Source organism: Mycteria americana, chromosome 3 (assembly GCF_035582795.1).
Source record: "Mycteria americana isolate JAX WOST 10 ecotype Jacksonville Zoo and Gardens chromosome 3, USCA_MyAme_1.0, whole genome shotgun sequence".
Classification (NCBI taxonomy): domain Eukaryota; kingdom Metazoa; phylum Chordata; class Aves; order Ciconiiformes; family Ciconiidae; genus Mycteria; species Mycteria americana.
In genome coordinates, this window is record NC_134367.1 from 126764573 (window position 1) to 126781701 (window position 17129).

Consider the following 17129-nt stretch of genomic DNA (forward strand, 5'->3'; position numbering starts at 1 on the left):
TGTTTCGTGATTGCAAATGTTGAACTATGAAAAACAATTTTTTTTTTTTTTTAATTCCAAGAAGGAAAATACAAGGACAGAAAAATGAAGGAGAAAGGAGAGGAAAAAAAGTAACTTACTGTTTCTTGAGACATGTCATTGGACTGACATTGTTAGCTCTAAAGTTATGTATGATGGATCCAAGCCCTTCTACCCATTGCTGAAAAACACGAAAATACAGAAACACCAAATTAGGAAAACTACGGAGGGAAAGAGTAAGAAAGTTTGTGTTGGGAGAAGACTCTTCTTCCTTGCAGCGATGGATAATATTAATAACCTGAGTTGAGGAAAAAAACTGCCCACTTCACAGCCTATAACACCACGGAAAAGTCCAGCCACATTTTACCCATTACTGTTTCATCCTTCACTAAACAAAGTGATTGTGCTGCTTTCCATTCTTCCAAGTACTATATGTAGCATCAGTGGTGCTATTAAAACAGTTTATTGCCAGCAAAGGCAAGCGGTCCATTGATTGATTTAAGCAGCCTTCTATTTATAGCCTGTATAAACAGATGCCTCCCTTTCAGTTGCGGCTGGCAATATTAGCTATTACTAAACAACATTATACAATATGTGATGACATATTTAACTGGTCCAGTTTTAGAAAAGGAATGAAACAAAATGTTAATAAGCTAGAGCAAACCACAGGGAGGCACAACAATTGTTCTGTGACTCTGACCTCATCTAACACCCCCTTCCATATTCAAATCCTGCTTGCTTTCTTCTTTCGTCCTTAAGAAGCAAAACATTCCAGTAATCAGTGGGATGACTTTCAGCCAACAGCAGCACTACAGCACTTACTTATGTAATTCCTTTTTATGGATATATTTTTCTACTAGCTTGTACCTAGACTTTGCAGTACCGTATAGAAGAAGCTTAAGGATTAGGTCCTAACATGAACACTCATCGATTTCAGCAAGAATCCTGGCAGGATAAAGCTACAGGAAGAGAAAAGAAATGACAGCACTACAAGCCAAGTTCGATCTCAATTATACTATTGTAATGCTAGGATTACTCAACAGATAATTTACACTGGTGGAACTGAGATGGGATTTGGTCCACTGCTTAACATTAACCTTATGAATAAAGAAGCTTCTTGCTTCTGGCCAAATTCTGTGCATGTAACTTGAACTGACTTGGGCAGGATCCAGAATTTGACACTTCTAAAGAGATACAGATGAGTATATTTTTCTTTTCATGAATGATTGCTGTACATCTGCAAAACAGATGAAAAAAATCATCATTTATATAGGAGGAATACTAACATCTTTGGAAAATGGCATATTGTAAACTGCAGGCAGTAAATCCCTATGGGCTAAAACAAGGTCTAAGGTGTCAATTCAGCTGATAAACTACACTTAAGCAGACCCCTGTACTCATGACACATTACAAGCACATCACAAACTTCTTTTTAAACAAGGAATTGTTAATCAGACTCCCTTAAAAATGGACCTTATAAATCTATTTCGCTTTAGGAAAAGTAGCCATTTATTAAGACATTTATTAATATTTAAATATTCCTTTTTGAATTATCCTTTTTAAGAAGTATTGCATAAAATATGCATACAAATAGAATAAGTGTGTGTCTGAGAATCATTTGAAAATAGAAGTCTGACTTATGAGAAGAGCTAATATTTGGGATTTTCTCAGGTGTGGTTTTGTGCTTGAAAACAACCACCAATAACAGTCTGCCCTCCCATTTCTTTTTTCCCAACTGCAAGAATAAGATTACTTAGTAGCCATAGTATGGATGTTCTGTCTAAGTATATAAAGAAAGCAAGGTTCATGGGGAGAGATAATGTTATTTGTTAGAACTGATATAACCGGAAGCCACTGACAGACTTAGGGAACACTTATCTTTCCCTACAAATGTTCCCTCACCTAAGATGATATAGGAATAGTGTTTGTGATAATTTCAGGATAAATGCCTGAACAAGTCTTATGTATATTTCGATCTCCTACAATTGTCAAAATTCAACTATCATCATTCAACTATCACCAACTATCTAAGTTTGTTTCTTTGTGGGTTTTTTTTTTTTTAAAAACCATAAAATGTAACATTACTGCTGCATTAATACTGTCACAGCTATACAAAAATTTATCCTCGTATGATCTGGATTAGTCTGTAATCCCTTAAAAGCTCCTCAGCCTTTCAACACTGACCCATAAAGTAAAATCGCATATGCACTACAAACAAAAAACCCTTGCAAAATTAAATTATGCAAAATGCACGTTGTGAATAAGCTTCAGTCTTTCAAAATTCCCATTTTTTCTGCTAAAAAACGCCATTGGTGCAGTACTGGCAATGTCACCATGTCCACAGGAATTAAACACACAGAGATCCATTCTGATTTGAAGGCAACGGACTGCAACTACACCAGATATAACAAAATCTAATATTTAAAAGTAAGGTTACCCAGCACTCAGTTCTGAAGTTACTTCTGTACATCAAGAACAGCTGCCAAAAAGCAACACTGCTAGGAAAAAAACAAGTATAGAGAGAAATCAATACACTAACCACTTGCCAAGTAATTTCTTTGCAGAATTGTCCTGATGATTCCCACTTTAGAGGACTCCCTAATCTTTTTTCAATTATAATGCCCTTTCCTGGTAGAGATGTCAAATCGGGAAGTGCATTCTCTTACACCAAAAGAGCACAGAACTACAGCCAAACACTGCGATAAACCACAAAAGCATCACCTCTCTGCTGGCACCAAGCAAGGGAGTAACCGAAGAGTCTCTGTCCATCTATGAATCATCTCTACATTGGCACGATGTCCCCTGGGCAAGACGTGGCATTTCAAGAGACACATTTGCCTATCTGTTCCACACCACACAGCTGCACTACAATGTAGCATCTGGCTGCTTCTACTTCAGTTTGGGGCTAAAGCAGTTTCTGGAGCATTTCATCAAATATTCCCCACGGTTATCAGCTGGCCCCAAGTTAACTGGGAATAAGAGAGCTGAGGGAAAAAAAATGCTTCTGGATTGTGAACATGCATAGAAGCAAAATGACGTAAGATGAAAAAAATTCCTCATCCATAAATTAATATACAGGCTCAGTGCAACACGTTCAGACTCTTTGTCCTTCTGAGCCAGAACAGTCTCCAAATAACAACTATCTTCATAATCACTTTTAAGGCACTGTAATCCAGTGCACAGATATTCACAAAATACTCAAAGCCTGAATACTCTGACTAATGTCAAGCTGGCAATATATTGCTTTCCTGACAACAAACCATTCCCAGATTTAACGTACACTTGTTTGATGACCTTGTGGGAGGGATGAAAGAAGAGCTCAGATTTTTCTCAGCTAACACACTATGAAGAATATAGCAGCAGCCTTGCTTGTATGTAAAATAAGCACTCCTTATTTTACAAATGAAGCTGAAAGACATGTAAACCTGTGTAAGTAAACAGAGTGTGCTGGTTTTGGCTGGGATAGAGTTAATTTTCTTCACAGTAGCTAGTATGGGGCTATGTTTTGGATTTGTGCTGGACACAGTGTTGATAACACAGGGATGTTTTTGTTCCTGCTGAGCAGTGCTGACACAAGGTCAAGGCCTTTTCTGCCTCTCACCCCACCCCACCCGTGAGGAGGAGGCTGGAGGGGCACAAGAAGCTGGGAGGGGACACAGCCGGGACAACTGACCCCAACTGACCAAAGGGACATTCCACACCATATGGCGTCATGCTCAGCATGCAAAGCTGGGGAAGAAGAAGGAAGGGGGGGACGTTCGGAGTGATGGCGTGTGTCTCCCCAAGTAACCGTTACGCGTGACGGAGCCCTGCTTTCCTGGAGATGGCTGAACACCTGCCTGCTCATGGGAAGCGGTGAATGAATTCCTTGGTTTGCTTTGCTTGCATGCGCAGCTTTTGCTTTACCTATTAAACTGTCTTTATCTCAACCCACGAGTTTTCTCACTTTTAGGCTTCTGATTCTCTCCCCCATCGCACCAGGGGGGAGTGAGCAAGCGGCTGGGTGGGGCTTAGTTGCCAGCTGGCGTTAAACCGCAACACAGGGATAAAGATCCTCAATTCTCTTCTTCTGTGCTCAGCATTTCCAAATCATTACCTCTCCAAAGAGGGAAAATCCTATAACAAGATGAAATTCTGAAATGAGGTAGATAGGAAACACTTCACTTGGGTCTTACGGAAAGTAGAGTTACAAAATGTTTTTGATAGAAATACAGGATACATTTGATTCTTACTGATGCTAGTGCTAAGTATTTTCTGATTTTGAAAATATGGCTCAGTACTTTTAATCTGTCAATGTAACTCCCATATGGCTCTCTTATCTACCAAGAATTATTCCAGATTCATATAAAAGAGGAATCTGGGCCCTGCTATCTAATCCTAGAGAAACAACAACCATGAAAAGAAACAAAACCAGAGACAAGTACACCTTAAACACAGATCCTTAGGCTGACACAACAGGTCCAAATCTAAGTACACTGCAGGCTGGAATAAGCAGACTGTGTTGTTTTTCTCTAACAAGATCCAACATCATCAAATATCTCGTAAGAAGAAGGTGCAAGAAAAATTGATCGAAGAAGCACTCTCTCAGATTTTGCTGTAGTACTCAAATGCTTCCGAGGCACTTAGTGACCTTGCGTTAGCTGGGGTTCATCGATGAAACACAGGCCACAGTGGCAGGGCGCACAGATAAGTTTGACCTCTCAGCTCTCTTTTAGCCATTGACCTCTCATTTAGGAGGGTTAAAAAGGGCAAAAATTATGAAAGGCTAAAAATAACTGTAACCTACAGCTCATGAAATTCTAGACAAGGTCATCCATGGCTTATTTATAGATGAGGTCAGTATTATCCAGACCTCTTAAGATGATTTCACCTTCACTTTTTCAGTGCAGTCTCTCCACAGTTGCACTCTACTTAATTCAAGCATTGGGAATGCTGGGGAGGCAAGGAGGCACTGCCCTCTGATTTTGGTATTCAGTGCCTGTGACTGGCTGTCAGAGTCAAGGGCTTGATAGCTTGAAGGTTCAGGAAACCTACGGAGAATAGAACCATGTTTCCCAACTCTTACCAAGACAGACATGGCCTGGCAGGACTCCCTGGTACTCTGTCCTCATTCAGCGATGCTGTGACCAGTAGATGTCCCTCTTCTCTCAACGCAGTTGTCTTAGAAGTAATTTCTGTTCTATGAAAATTACCATATCTCTAACGTATGAGACAGCAAAAGCAAGGAGCCTAGACTAGACTAGTGACTAGTAAAACCTATCCCCTACGTGACCAACTGCAGCACAGACTTGCAGGATATTGCTGTGAAAATTCTGTTACAAAGATAAAAGGGACTCTTCCAACTTTCAGGTATTTAATCTGGAAAGCTGAGGCTCACACGAACACTCTATATTGGGAGTTGCCTGATGTGTCCAGACTGCTTCCACCCTTCAACAGCGCTTTCCACCCCAGAATGACTTTTCCAGCATTGGAGGGGTCTACTCTGAAAGCGGCTGGAAAACTCACTTTGGCTGCTTTTGTATATAGACTAAGACAAACACAGTGGAGCTTTACACAGTGAAATCGACCTCCTGGCTACAGAGAACCAGGGCTGAAGTTTTCAATTTACTGATAACTCAAGTAGCATAGCCAAGAAAGAACATGAAAAAGCAGAAAAGCAAGCACATGGAAATCACAGACACTTAACTGCAGACTAGCTAGGATATGAAGACTTCTCTAGAGAACATGGTATTATGGACTTGGCACAGGGCTACCTGAACATGTAAGCAGCGCTCATATATTTAAGACAGTTATAGTTTAGAAATGTTTATCATGTAGGTTATGAGATATAAGCCACATACTAACATAACGGGACACAGAGAACAGCAGTAGACTTTTAGTTCAAGTATGTTCTGCAGGTTTCTTGGAAAGTTTTGCTTTGAAACGTCAAAACAAACCAAAGCTATGGGAAAACAGAACTCTTCTGTAATGTGACTGTGGGATATTCCTGTGGGAATTGTCTGCTACCTTCTAGTTGCCCTCATAGCAATATGATTTGGGCAAATAATTAACAGCTCGTTTCATGGAAAAAAAAATCAGGGTTAGCTGAAACAGAACTTTTTTGAGAGTCAAAAAGAGCCATATAGTAGAAACAGCAACACAACCGATCAGCTTGAAGTGCTTCATCCTACCAAAACCATGGTGGTCCATTCAACCATTTTAAAAAAAAAGAAATAAACTTAAAAATAAGAAATACTACTCCAACTGAAAAGCTGAAAAGTTTAAGAATGTCAAAATGAAATGCCTTCAACTGCAGTCATCTTCAACACCGTATTATTAGCTGTATGATAAAGCTTGCGTTTTACCTTTACGTTGTTTGTCAGTGTATGAGTAATAAAGCATTTCAGCACGTGCTGTTCATTCTGGTGCCTCACAGGTTAGCCATTAATGTGTGATTCACTGTCTCAGTGAGTAACACACCTGTAGAAAATATCTATTTTCTATCAAATCCAGCTATGCCAGTATAAAAGGTTACTCCACTCTCCTTCTCAACCTGTCTCCCCGGTGGCTGCTCCCATCCCTACCCACCGTCAGTGTGAGCTTTGCTCCTAAATAGGTGATGTGAGCTTAACCCTGTGGCTCTTCCTTGAAGTGAATTAGGAGTGTTCACCCCTAATGAAGTTCACATAAAGTCCTCTGCCAGCAGGGCACCGGGAACAGTACTTTCTGGCAGAAGGGCAGAAAAACTAACAGCTGAAAAGATGGTCCTTCCCAACAACGCAGCTGGATCGGGGAAAGAACAGCTGTCAGGACAAATTTACTCCTGGTATGCAGTAATATTAAAGAATGCAAAAAGAGCTGACTTGACTTAGGTTAATCTTTTAAGTTAAACTCCTTAATGCATTGCCAAAGTGGATGAGCAAAGAAGACAAGAAGTCCAGATTTTGGGTTGCTGAACTGCAACAGCTTTATTGGACTTACACCAACTTTGGGTAGGCAGCCTGCATGCCATGCCCTAAGGCCTCACATCAGCATGACATCATTTCTGCACTAAGGAAATTTGCCCCCAGATACTCACTGGCCTTTTCAAATGTCCTAGATTGAGGAAAGCAGATTATCGGATTACTAGGTAACAGAAATTCCATCTGGGAAGTAAAAAAGAAAAATAAACACGTACGCTCACACTTCTAATATATGTGTGTGTGTGTGTGTATTTTAATTTTAGGTCACAGTAACTTATATAACCTGATTTAATCAGGATTCCAAACATTAGATTTTAAATTCCACCTTTTACAGTCACTCTCTACTACCACAGTGGAGTTGCTTTAGGAGTGGACCATGACAGCTGCTTGCAATCAGAGACAGAGTACACCCTATTTTGTGGTTGTTTTAAGAGTGGAAATGAAAACCAATTTCTCAGCTGAAAACACCAATAAAATTTAAGTAGATAGAATGTAAATACCAGAGTTGGAGCTTGGAGACAAGTGGAGAGATAATAACGCACTCTTGTTGTTGGAATAGCTATACTTGGAGCTCAGTGATGATTTGGCCAGACCTGCTGAGCACATCACCACAAGAGGCAAAGGACCGTGGGGCTGCCCCAGTGCAGAGATGATGACAGATCACAACGGACAGCCTGCGACGAGCCCTGCCTGGAGCGGGTGGAGGGTTCAGCACTGCCCACAGCAGGTGGCAGCTCTGTGCATGCCCACCTGCCATAGTTGGGGCACCCCTAAGGGACTGCCCCCACACTCTGCCATCCTGTCCTATGGGACCCAGCAGAATCTGCTTCCCACTGATACCGATACCACTCCTTACGTGGGTAGCCTGAAGAAGCCAGGAACTTGCATTTATTTTCTTCTTTGTCATGGTTACTCAGTTCCATTACAACCCAGCCATCAGTGAGTAACAATTACTTCTTTTCCAATTAGAAATTATTATCTACAGAAGCAGGATACCTTTTTGCCCTCTTTCTGGGCAGAAAGGTTCTGGGCTTTTGTATTTGGATCTGTCACCAAATTCCCTTGTTTTAAAGTATCCCAATCAGGTGCCAACCAATCCTGACCTTGGTCTATCTGAGGAAGGGACAAAAGATCTACAGCAAGTAATGCTTGCCTTCGTCATGGCAACAGGGGGGAAACAGCAGAAACCACTACAGATGCATCCCTTACACATATCTGGGCTGCTTAAGCTACAGTCATTGCCTCTTTTTCTCCAAACTCTTGCCTCTGTCATTTCACAAGGGGGGCTTACTTTTGAACATGGATTAAATCAAAGCCTATTTTAAACTGCAGTTAGTAGCTGCATAGCTACTTCATGCCATGTAAAGACTCGCTTCTTCTAGAAGAGATTTACCATGTCCCAGAAGAAGATGTCGTCTCACGAACACAACAGGAAGGATTAAGCAGGAAGAGCTCTATGTGCAGGTAACTCCTAGAAAATTTTATTTTAGCACAAAAGTATAGTAGCAAGTTGATGTACTTACCATATACAAAAGGCCAGTACAGTACAGGCCAAATTATTTCCCATATGCCCATAAACCCAGTGAAGGCAACTTAGAAAGCTCTCCATTGTTTTTGGCTTGATCTACTTTACCCTCTCCTTTGTGCCTCAAACATATCAGATCAGGTGGATCACCATTGTTGACAAGTTCTGGCTATATATTTTGGTGGAAAGACTCCCAAACGCAGGACTCACATTTATGAGCCTCTCAGAGCCTACCCACAAGCGGACCGCAGCATGACACACCAATTTTGGTAAGCATCTTGGCGGTTAATGAAGCAGTAGATCTTTTAGACAGTGTAATTAGCGCACCTGTTGTGACAGTCTATGTAACTGACCAACACACTCCTCACAAACCAGTTAGTCTAATACAGTTTATTGAGATCTAAGGTGGCTAAGAAACTTAACTCCACCTTTCTGTTTTCAGAATAAATCAGAGACACTGTTGGGTTAAGTATAAAAGTGAATGCTGCCAGCATCTCCTTTTCTTTGCTTCTTAAATGTTTTCAAAACATAAATGTGGCATGTTATTTCCCTGAAAGCCTGCTGAAAATATGCACAGTAAAATCAATTTAGTGTACCCATGTAAGTTATACAAGTATTTCTCCTATCATGGAGCTTACTCAGTACTGCCAGTGTTTAAAGATGTATGGATCCAAAGCAATGAAAAATCAACCAGGTCTGCCAAGGGATGTAGTGATCCTGCATTCAGCAAACAGATACTCAGTTTTAAAGGAGGGGATTTAGCAGGTGTGTGCTACTGATCACTATTCAATGTTTATCTCACGGGCAAAACAGATTATAATACACCGTAAGTCCATACAATCAGAAAAGAAAAGCAAAAAATGTGTATTTTTAAAATCCCTTGAATCTCTGTATCTAAGCTAGTAGCATACTATCAGTACTCTGGATCAAGGTTCTCAGAGCAGTTTACAGCAGACAGATTGAGTACCAGGCCTTGGTGGAGCCACAGAACTTGCATTGTGAACTGCAATCTTAAGCTCTCAGGAAAGATGACGTGTAAAAAAGCACCATTGTTTTCTTAAGACTGTTCCATGTCAACGGGAAACAGAAAAGAACCTGGGTACACTGGAATCCCCTTAACTGTAGAGAATTTTCTTTCCTGCTTTTGTCTTTTCAAATAATATGAACCACACAATACAATTAGGTTATCGCTGAACAAAATTTTGGAGGGCTGAGCTCCCCCCACCAGGAAAATGAAAGCAATTGCACTCACTTCCCTTCAGCATCCCTGTGTGTTACAGATCCACTGCATAATTGTCACACAGTCTGCTGTACAAGCCCCACACAGAGACACTAAACAGCTGAGGGAATGCTGTGTCCTATATTTAATGGTCTCAGTGTCTACTTTTGATAAATCACCATGCACGCAGAGGCTGATAAAGTCACTATTTCCTTTCACCGTGGCACACAGACATGTTACAGAATGCTCCAAATGGATGTTTGCTGTCCTTCGCAGAGTGCGGTAGCAGACATTAAAACAGGTATTTCAATCAGTCAAGCAGGCTCCCTTACTCAGGAAACACAATCGAGTACTGCTGAGGAGCTCTCCTTTTTTTTTTTTTTAACTCCCACACACTGTTTAATGTGAAATACCTTGGCTACTTCTGTGTTTTCCGCTACCATGAAAGTGAAGCTGATGTTCACCAGATCTGTGCCACTGCAAACACACACTATCCGTCCTTCCAACTCATTTTCTGATTTTCCAACAGCCTCAAGTGCAGTTAGTATTTTGGGATCCTGTTAAACAGAATAAATAACTTGTTACATTTGCAATACTTTTGTTATGCAATGCAGCACGGTAAAGATGCATTTCCATCTCCAATGGAAATCTCCAATGGTGTCATATACATTAACACCTTTAAACCTTTGCCAATCATCTTAAATGAGTGCCTTCACTTAGAATTATTGCGTGTAAACCTGAAAACCAATATATTCTAACAATTAGGAACACGATTGTGAGAACTCAGAAGTAAATGAAGTATTTTAAATATATTTTAGAGAGTTAAATTAGAAATTACGTATATTTTCATCATGAAACAGAAAAATTAATCACTCCAAGGACTGTAAATAGAGGAACAGTATTAATCTCTAAGTAAATTATTCCAATCTAGTTAAGTCCGTAGTTACTGAGAGTTATGATCTGTGTGACTTTTTGGCTGTTTCTTAACGACATGTCGTACAAGCTGGTATCTCTTCTGAGGGTCAAGGGCATTTTTGCCCTTTTAATGGGCATAAATTTTATGGGCATAAAGATTTATGGGCACAAAGATTTAATGGGCATAAAGATTTAATGGGCATAAAGAGCAAATTACCTATGTAAAGACAGAGGTGAAGTCTGAAGCATATTGGTATGGTTGTCAGCACATGAAGCATGGGGTTGTCTGCACCACCACTTCTCATGCCCCTTCTCTATGGGGGAAAGATTTTAGTCTATGGATTCCCAAGAGAACTACTAAGAGATAGTTATCTACAGTTAACACAGAAACACTTAACACATGAAAGTGGAAATGCAGAGGTGTTAACAGATATCTTGCTTCACAACAAATCTTCTAAACTAAAGGCCCGGAGGAGGGAGGACCACAATTCACTTCAGAAAATTCTACGTATTCCTTCTGAAGAATACCACTGAAAATATTTCCAAAGTTTTGGGTTTCTCCAGAACTCCTAGCTAGTACTTCTGTTGATATTCTTCAGAACGGCAGACAGTGACCAGCTGCCCTCTCTGACCATCTAACTGTATGAAGAGGGATGCAAACACAACTTTCTATGTTTTATGTCAATGGAGCAAGAAGATACAACAAATTTTAAACAGACAGGAAGAAAACTTGGAATATAAAACATTTTTTCCAGGTCCGTAAAACAAATATCACAATACGCTGTTACAAAATAATTAAAAACTCCTGATACGTGCTCTTAATGTCTGTTGTTCAGCTTTCACCGCATCCTGAAAGCTGAGCACCGTACTACATCAGGAAGACCAGATGACAGAACCTTTCCACTGCAATCACACCAAATTACTTGACTTTAAAACTTAAAATTTTAGACCGTGATTGCAAAGTAAAAGCTGTGTTGCTGGTATTTTTTAAAGAAATGAACTTCATCCTGCACTTCACCTTCAGTAAAATATTCTTTGTTTACATGAAGAGTATAAACTAACTATAGAGTACCTTTGGTACAGCTCCAAAACGAACACTGTTGATCAGGGAACATTCTAATACCTGTCCTTCCTGAAATGGCAAAAAAAGGTACAAGTTCAAAGGTCTGTTGACACATGATTCCATTAGGAATTGCAGCAAAAATAAACAATGACTCTTATTTGCAAACACTGTTAATTAACACTAAACAGTATATTTCCCTTTTATATCAGTTAATTCCCTCTTAAATATATCACTTCTGTCAATTCTAAAAGAATAGGTCTAAGGCTAGTTTTGTAAATAAACTAACAACAGTATTTTAGATTTTTAAAAACTAGCCAGAATATAAACCAAGTGCAATAATATCTAATATGTATTCCTGACACAATTGTAATATACCTTTCCTTCACTCTTCCAGCTCAGAAAAAAGCCAAATTCATCTACTTGGAAGAGACAGTTGCTTTCAAAGACGAAAGATTCCTATAGAAAAGAAAATACAGAGCGTTATTTTAGTCAGTTTGACAAACGCCATAAATTTATTTACTGTTCAAAAATAAAAGATTGTTACATTTCTCCCCAGATACCTTCCCGGAGAATTTGCTATTCCCAAAGCAATCAGAAATGAGGGAGGCAGGCTTTTAAAAAATGATCATTTTTAATGATTTGTATTTTTGCTACCATTTGAGACATTGGGATGCTGTTAATTATTATTTCCCTACTTCTTTGCAACTATGAAGATTTGTTCTGTTTAATAAAACTAGTCATTCTTACCTAATAAAAAACCTTAATGAAATGGAACTTCAAAAAAATTATTGAACATTAAATGCTTCAAACTACGTAAAGGTTAAAAACATGTAATTTGCCAATAATACCTTCAGGATCAAATGACCACATTTCATTTTAACATTCAGAATTTGGAAAGCACGTTTCTATTAGACTGTGATGGTATGCATGCTGCAAGTGTTTTGTAGCCAGAGTATCTGGCAAGCAGATTTTGAAGGATATTGATTTGTAGAGAAATCAAGACAGAATGCCATACCAAAGAGACTAGACAAGGCAAAAAATCAAATTAACTGAATTAAAAAAGAAATTTCCTCCACACACCTCTAGCCTCAATTAACGCATCATAAATTAAGCTAAAATGCAGGATAACACTGTGCAGAATCAATCACTTTTTAAAGAAAAAAAGGATGCAGGACTTCCTGACTTCCTTAATTGAAAACCAACAAGCATGTGTGCAGGCTACAGCACTGCTTCGTGTTTCAGAGATCAGTGCTTTGTTCCGTGTTAAAGGCTGAGGTACCTTTCTGAAATGCCACGTCATCTCCTGTGCACGTAGCATGGGCAGCAAGCACATGAATTTACACAGCTGTTTGCAGAGCAAAAGGTCTTGCATACAGGACACTTCCAATTTAGGTAAGAAAACCAGGTAAAAACTCCAATGCCCTCAATCCATGGAGCATGCTGTTAAGTCAGTAAGTCCATCCAGGACAGTTTGCTCTCACTGGTTATGCTGAGGCAGGCCCCCAGCCCGACCCGGGATGCAGGGCATCGTGGGGCAGCCACAGGTGCCTGCTTGGCCTCTGCCATGGAACAAGGGCATCGGGTGGGCTAAGGAATGGTCACATTCCAGTCAGGTCTTATCCTGACTTCACACTGGGCATGAAGTCAAGCAAGTTCCTGGATCCACAGTTGGGTAATGACCTTGAAACCTCCTAGATGGGCCCTGCCAAAGGGGATACATTGCGTTTGGGGTAATTGCTCCTTTTCCCTGGACACATTAATTATTGAATGGTGTCTACCACTTCTGGACAACATTTTAGGTCCTCAAACGAGATTTATAGGTTTTAACGACTGAGACACTGCAGTTTTCCACCCAAGTAGCAAACAACTATGTTAATTTTACAGGCAGGGGAGCTGAGATCGAAAGCATTAAGTTGCTGCAGCTCAGTCTGAGCCAACACCACTAAGCATGAGTTTCCAGCATGTACGGCTCTGCCCTTCTTTCTCCACTGTAACTTCTGTTTTCCTGCCTTCACCCTAGCACTCAGCCCTCATGAAACCTACTTGCTGCCAGACACCTCAGATTTACTACTTTTACAGCCCTTGGAGTCCTGTTTCATATAAAAATGCAGTGAGCTACCAATCAAAATAAGTGTCTCTTGCATTTCCCAGAAAGATTACTCGCACAATAAAAGGCAGGCAGTTTTTTGTCATTTACTGTGTCCCCATCTACCAAGAAGCTCGATATACCAAAAATGTTTTCACAAAGGTGTCTATGTAAACTGCACTCATGTTGATGTTCCACCCTAGCCTTGACTCTATTCATCAAATGACTTTTTCTGCAATTTGTCTTCTGGTATGGTAAAAAAAAGCGCCTGCCATCAGACCATGTAGATGCAACATGACCAGTAAGATTCCTAATCATGTCTGATTTTTATTTCCCATACTGTACTGAGATAACCTTGTTCTAGACTCAGACTTTTCAACAGTCAAACATGACAATGCTTGGCTCAAAATGTATTTCCATAATTTTGTAATCCTTCTGGTTAAGGGACTCATCTATCAGCAAAAGATGGATCAAGACACTGCTTCACATGACAATGACCCAGATTTTTCTAGCCACTCAATGAAACTTGGGCACATAAAAGACCTCTCATGCTGTACTAGAGCTGTTCAGTCACCCGGACCCTGTACCAGGATTCCTGAGCCCCAGTTCTGCACTGACCTGCTGTATGACCTTAGTTCACTTACCATTTCTCTTTTCCCCAACACAACCTTTCTGTTAGGGTGAAGAGTTAAGCACAGAATTTCCATGAAAATTAGAAGGCGAGATCTGAAACATTTTTCTTGAAAATTGCAAGCCCTATAGTATAGGGATTGGATCTTGCTGCGTTTGCATAGCATTCCTAAAACAATGGTCTCTCTCTCAGGTAGGCTTTCTCGTTACTGCCACAACACAATTAAATAATAGCCTATGTGTATCATAAATCTGATAATACCAAACAGCCATACCATCAAGTGCTCACTGTTTACAGGCTACAGATTTTAACTTCTGAGTCACTGTTTTTTTTAGAGCCCTTGATGATTCCTCTAAAATTGCAGGTAAAATACACAGTTAGTTAATTTAGTGAAAGCCTTTTAATGTTTCTGGAGCAGTATTTGCTGAAGAAAAATAAAGCTTTTGTGAACTCCCTTTCTAGGAATTCAATGTCCACTAGTATCTTCTTAGTTTATCTGTCCCCAAAAGTGAAAATACAGGATAAAACAACTGTCCCTATCTTGGCAGTCCTCATGATAAAAAGTACCTTTTACTTACATTTCAAAAGATAAGAGGAAAATACTAACATCCCTGAAGGCAGTTACTGAGATACCTTCAACTTTTAGAGATTTCCTGTCCAAACAAGATTAAAAATAGACCTTGATAAAATTATTCTCACAGGCATATCAATGCTGAATATAAGGTAAATGTCTCAGCACTTTATTTCGACTGTCGGTGTAAAATGTCCTGTTTTCCATTCCTTTAATAGATTTGGATTAAAGCACAGCTGAAAGCGGGATCATAGTAATCATATTTCAGATAGAGTACAGGTTGATTTTCTAAAGGAGATAAAACCACTCCAGATCTCAAATGATGCATTTGAATCAGAATATAAGTGTTTTGTGTTCTCTTATTTTTCTTTGTGAGATATGCAGGTCCTCAGTTTATATATTAAAAGACAAAATATCCCCCCCCCCCGACAGATATACAAAAACTGGAAGGATGCACTTTGTTCAGTAATGTGCTTTATGGATCTGCAAAGATGAGAGCTTTATGTGCATTATAGATATTTTGATCCAAATCTCCCTTTCTCTTGCTCAGGGCTTATTTCAAATCAGAGGGATTAAATATATTTTCAAGTTATTTCTTTTAAAAGCAAAAATCTGTATAGCAGTAAAGTCTGTTGGTGTTTCCTCCCACACATTTCTGGAGTTATTTGAAAGTTTGTGTACAATGAAAGCAAAACATGAAATATTCTGTAACTTCTACATATTTAGAAGAGAATAGCAAATGAAAAGCAACTGGCTTCTTACCTCTTCATATCTATCAAACACAGCTCCATCTTGCATAAAAGAGGGAACTGGCTTCTGCCAGTTAAATTCGTAAGGTTTTGCCATGATTATAGAAGAAAAACCTGAAATGCAATGAAAAAGCAGAGTTCAATAACTGTCCTTTGAAGGAGTATTTCAAAATCTAAGCAGGAAAAAAGTGACTTTTAGCTTTTCCTTTCACACAAAAGTATTAAAAAGTCACAGTGCATTTCCAAATCAAGAGTTTTCCTCATAAGAGTATTTTTGTCTCATAGCTTTAAAATGAAAAACACTTGTAAAATGTGTGTCTGAACTTAATTATTTGAAAAAACACTTGCACTGTAACATTCCTTTAGTTTAAATATCTGCTACATCACTTCTAGAGTATAACAAGGCTGGGATTAACGCAGCCCTAGGTGACAGAGAATACCACAATCTGTAATATACGAGTGCTTCTTTTTTACAGGAAAACATCAGATCCTACATAGACAGATTTTATTTTTTTTTACATTCTAAATTGTATACAACATAGGCAAAACACATTTTTCCTCTGTGTTTTGTATTTCAAAATCCATTTATAGTAAATAAAGTCCTGAGTATTTTCAGTGGTATTCTATACGTAACTCAAGATAGGGATAATATATAGGTCAAAATTCATAGGGAAAAAAAATTGTTAGGGCTATAGGGCATTAAATAAAATTAGCTAGTAGCACTGTGCATTTCTCCAAGTTTAGGAATGTGAACAAAACTGTTAATTTAGAATACAACACAGAAGTCATAACATACAGACCTTACAATAACGACTACTGAATTACTCAGTATCCTTTCCAACACCTTGGTGCCTTCTAGGTTATGCTGCTTTACACCAGAGAATGTCCCAACTACATACTCTGAAATGTTCATTTTATCTGAAGTAAAGTACATCCGCATTGTTCCTGCTTAATAATGCCATCTAGGACACACAGTATCTTGCTTATTCCTCTATATGCTGGACCAGAAAGTCTTGCATGAGAGGGAATACACTTGGCAGCAGCAAGATAAGACTGACTCACAGATGTCAGCAAATCATTCTGTGAAACAGTATATTGAGGATGAATACAGCACACGGTCACAATAATCTGACGCCACACGCTACTGCCTGTCTCACAGGCGAACACGGCCTTACCCCGGACTTGTCTGCTTGCCCTAGCCCTCCTCTGACAATTGACAACGTTCATCTACTATTGACCTTCTCTAGCAGCACGATACAGGGCTAAGCGTAACCAGTACAGTCCTTACTCCGTTACAATGGAGGCACCCAGCCCAAGCAAAGTTTGTCTAAGTGCGAAGAATAAAAACCATACATATAATTCAAGGGAGAGCATGACAGTCTGTGTAATCTATGCTACACAAACCATCTTG

The 17129-nt window shown here is 39.4% G+C and overlaps 1 protein-coding gene across 3 annotated transcripts in view; it reads right to left on the reverse strand.

Annotated features, from left to right (window-relative positions):
* The window catches only part of PLCB4 (phospholipase C beta 4), a 217360-nt gene that overhangs the window by 78223 nt on the left and 122008 nt on the right, over positions 1-17129 (reverse strand). For all 3 annotated transcript variants that reach the window (XM_075496915.1, XM_075496916.1, XM_075496914.1), the window contains 5 exons: positions 15732-15832; positions 12057-12137; positions 11691-11750; positions 10117-10260; positions 120-199 (listed from right to left, as the gene is read on the reverse strand). In XM_075496915.1, the coding sequence (XP_075353030.1) occupies positions 120-199; positions 10117-10260; positions 11691-11750; positions 12057-12137; positions 15732-15815 (449 nt within the window). In that variant the 5' untranslated portion in view covers positions 15816-15832. The remainder of the gene's footprint in view (positions 1-119; positions 200-10116; positions 10261-11690; positions 11751-12056; positions 12138-15731; positions 15833-17129) is intronic.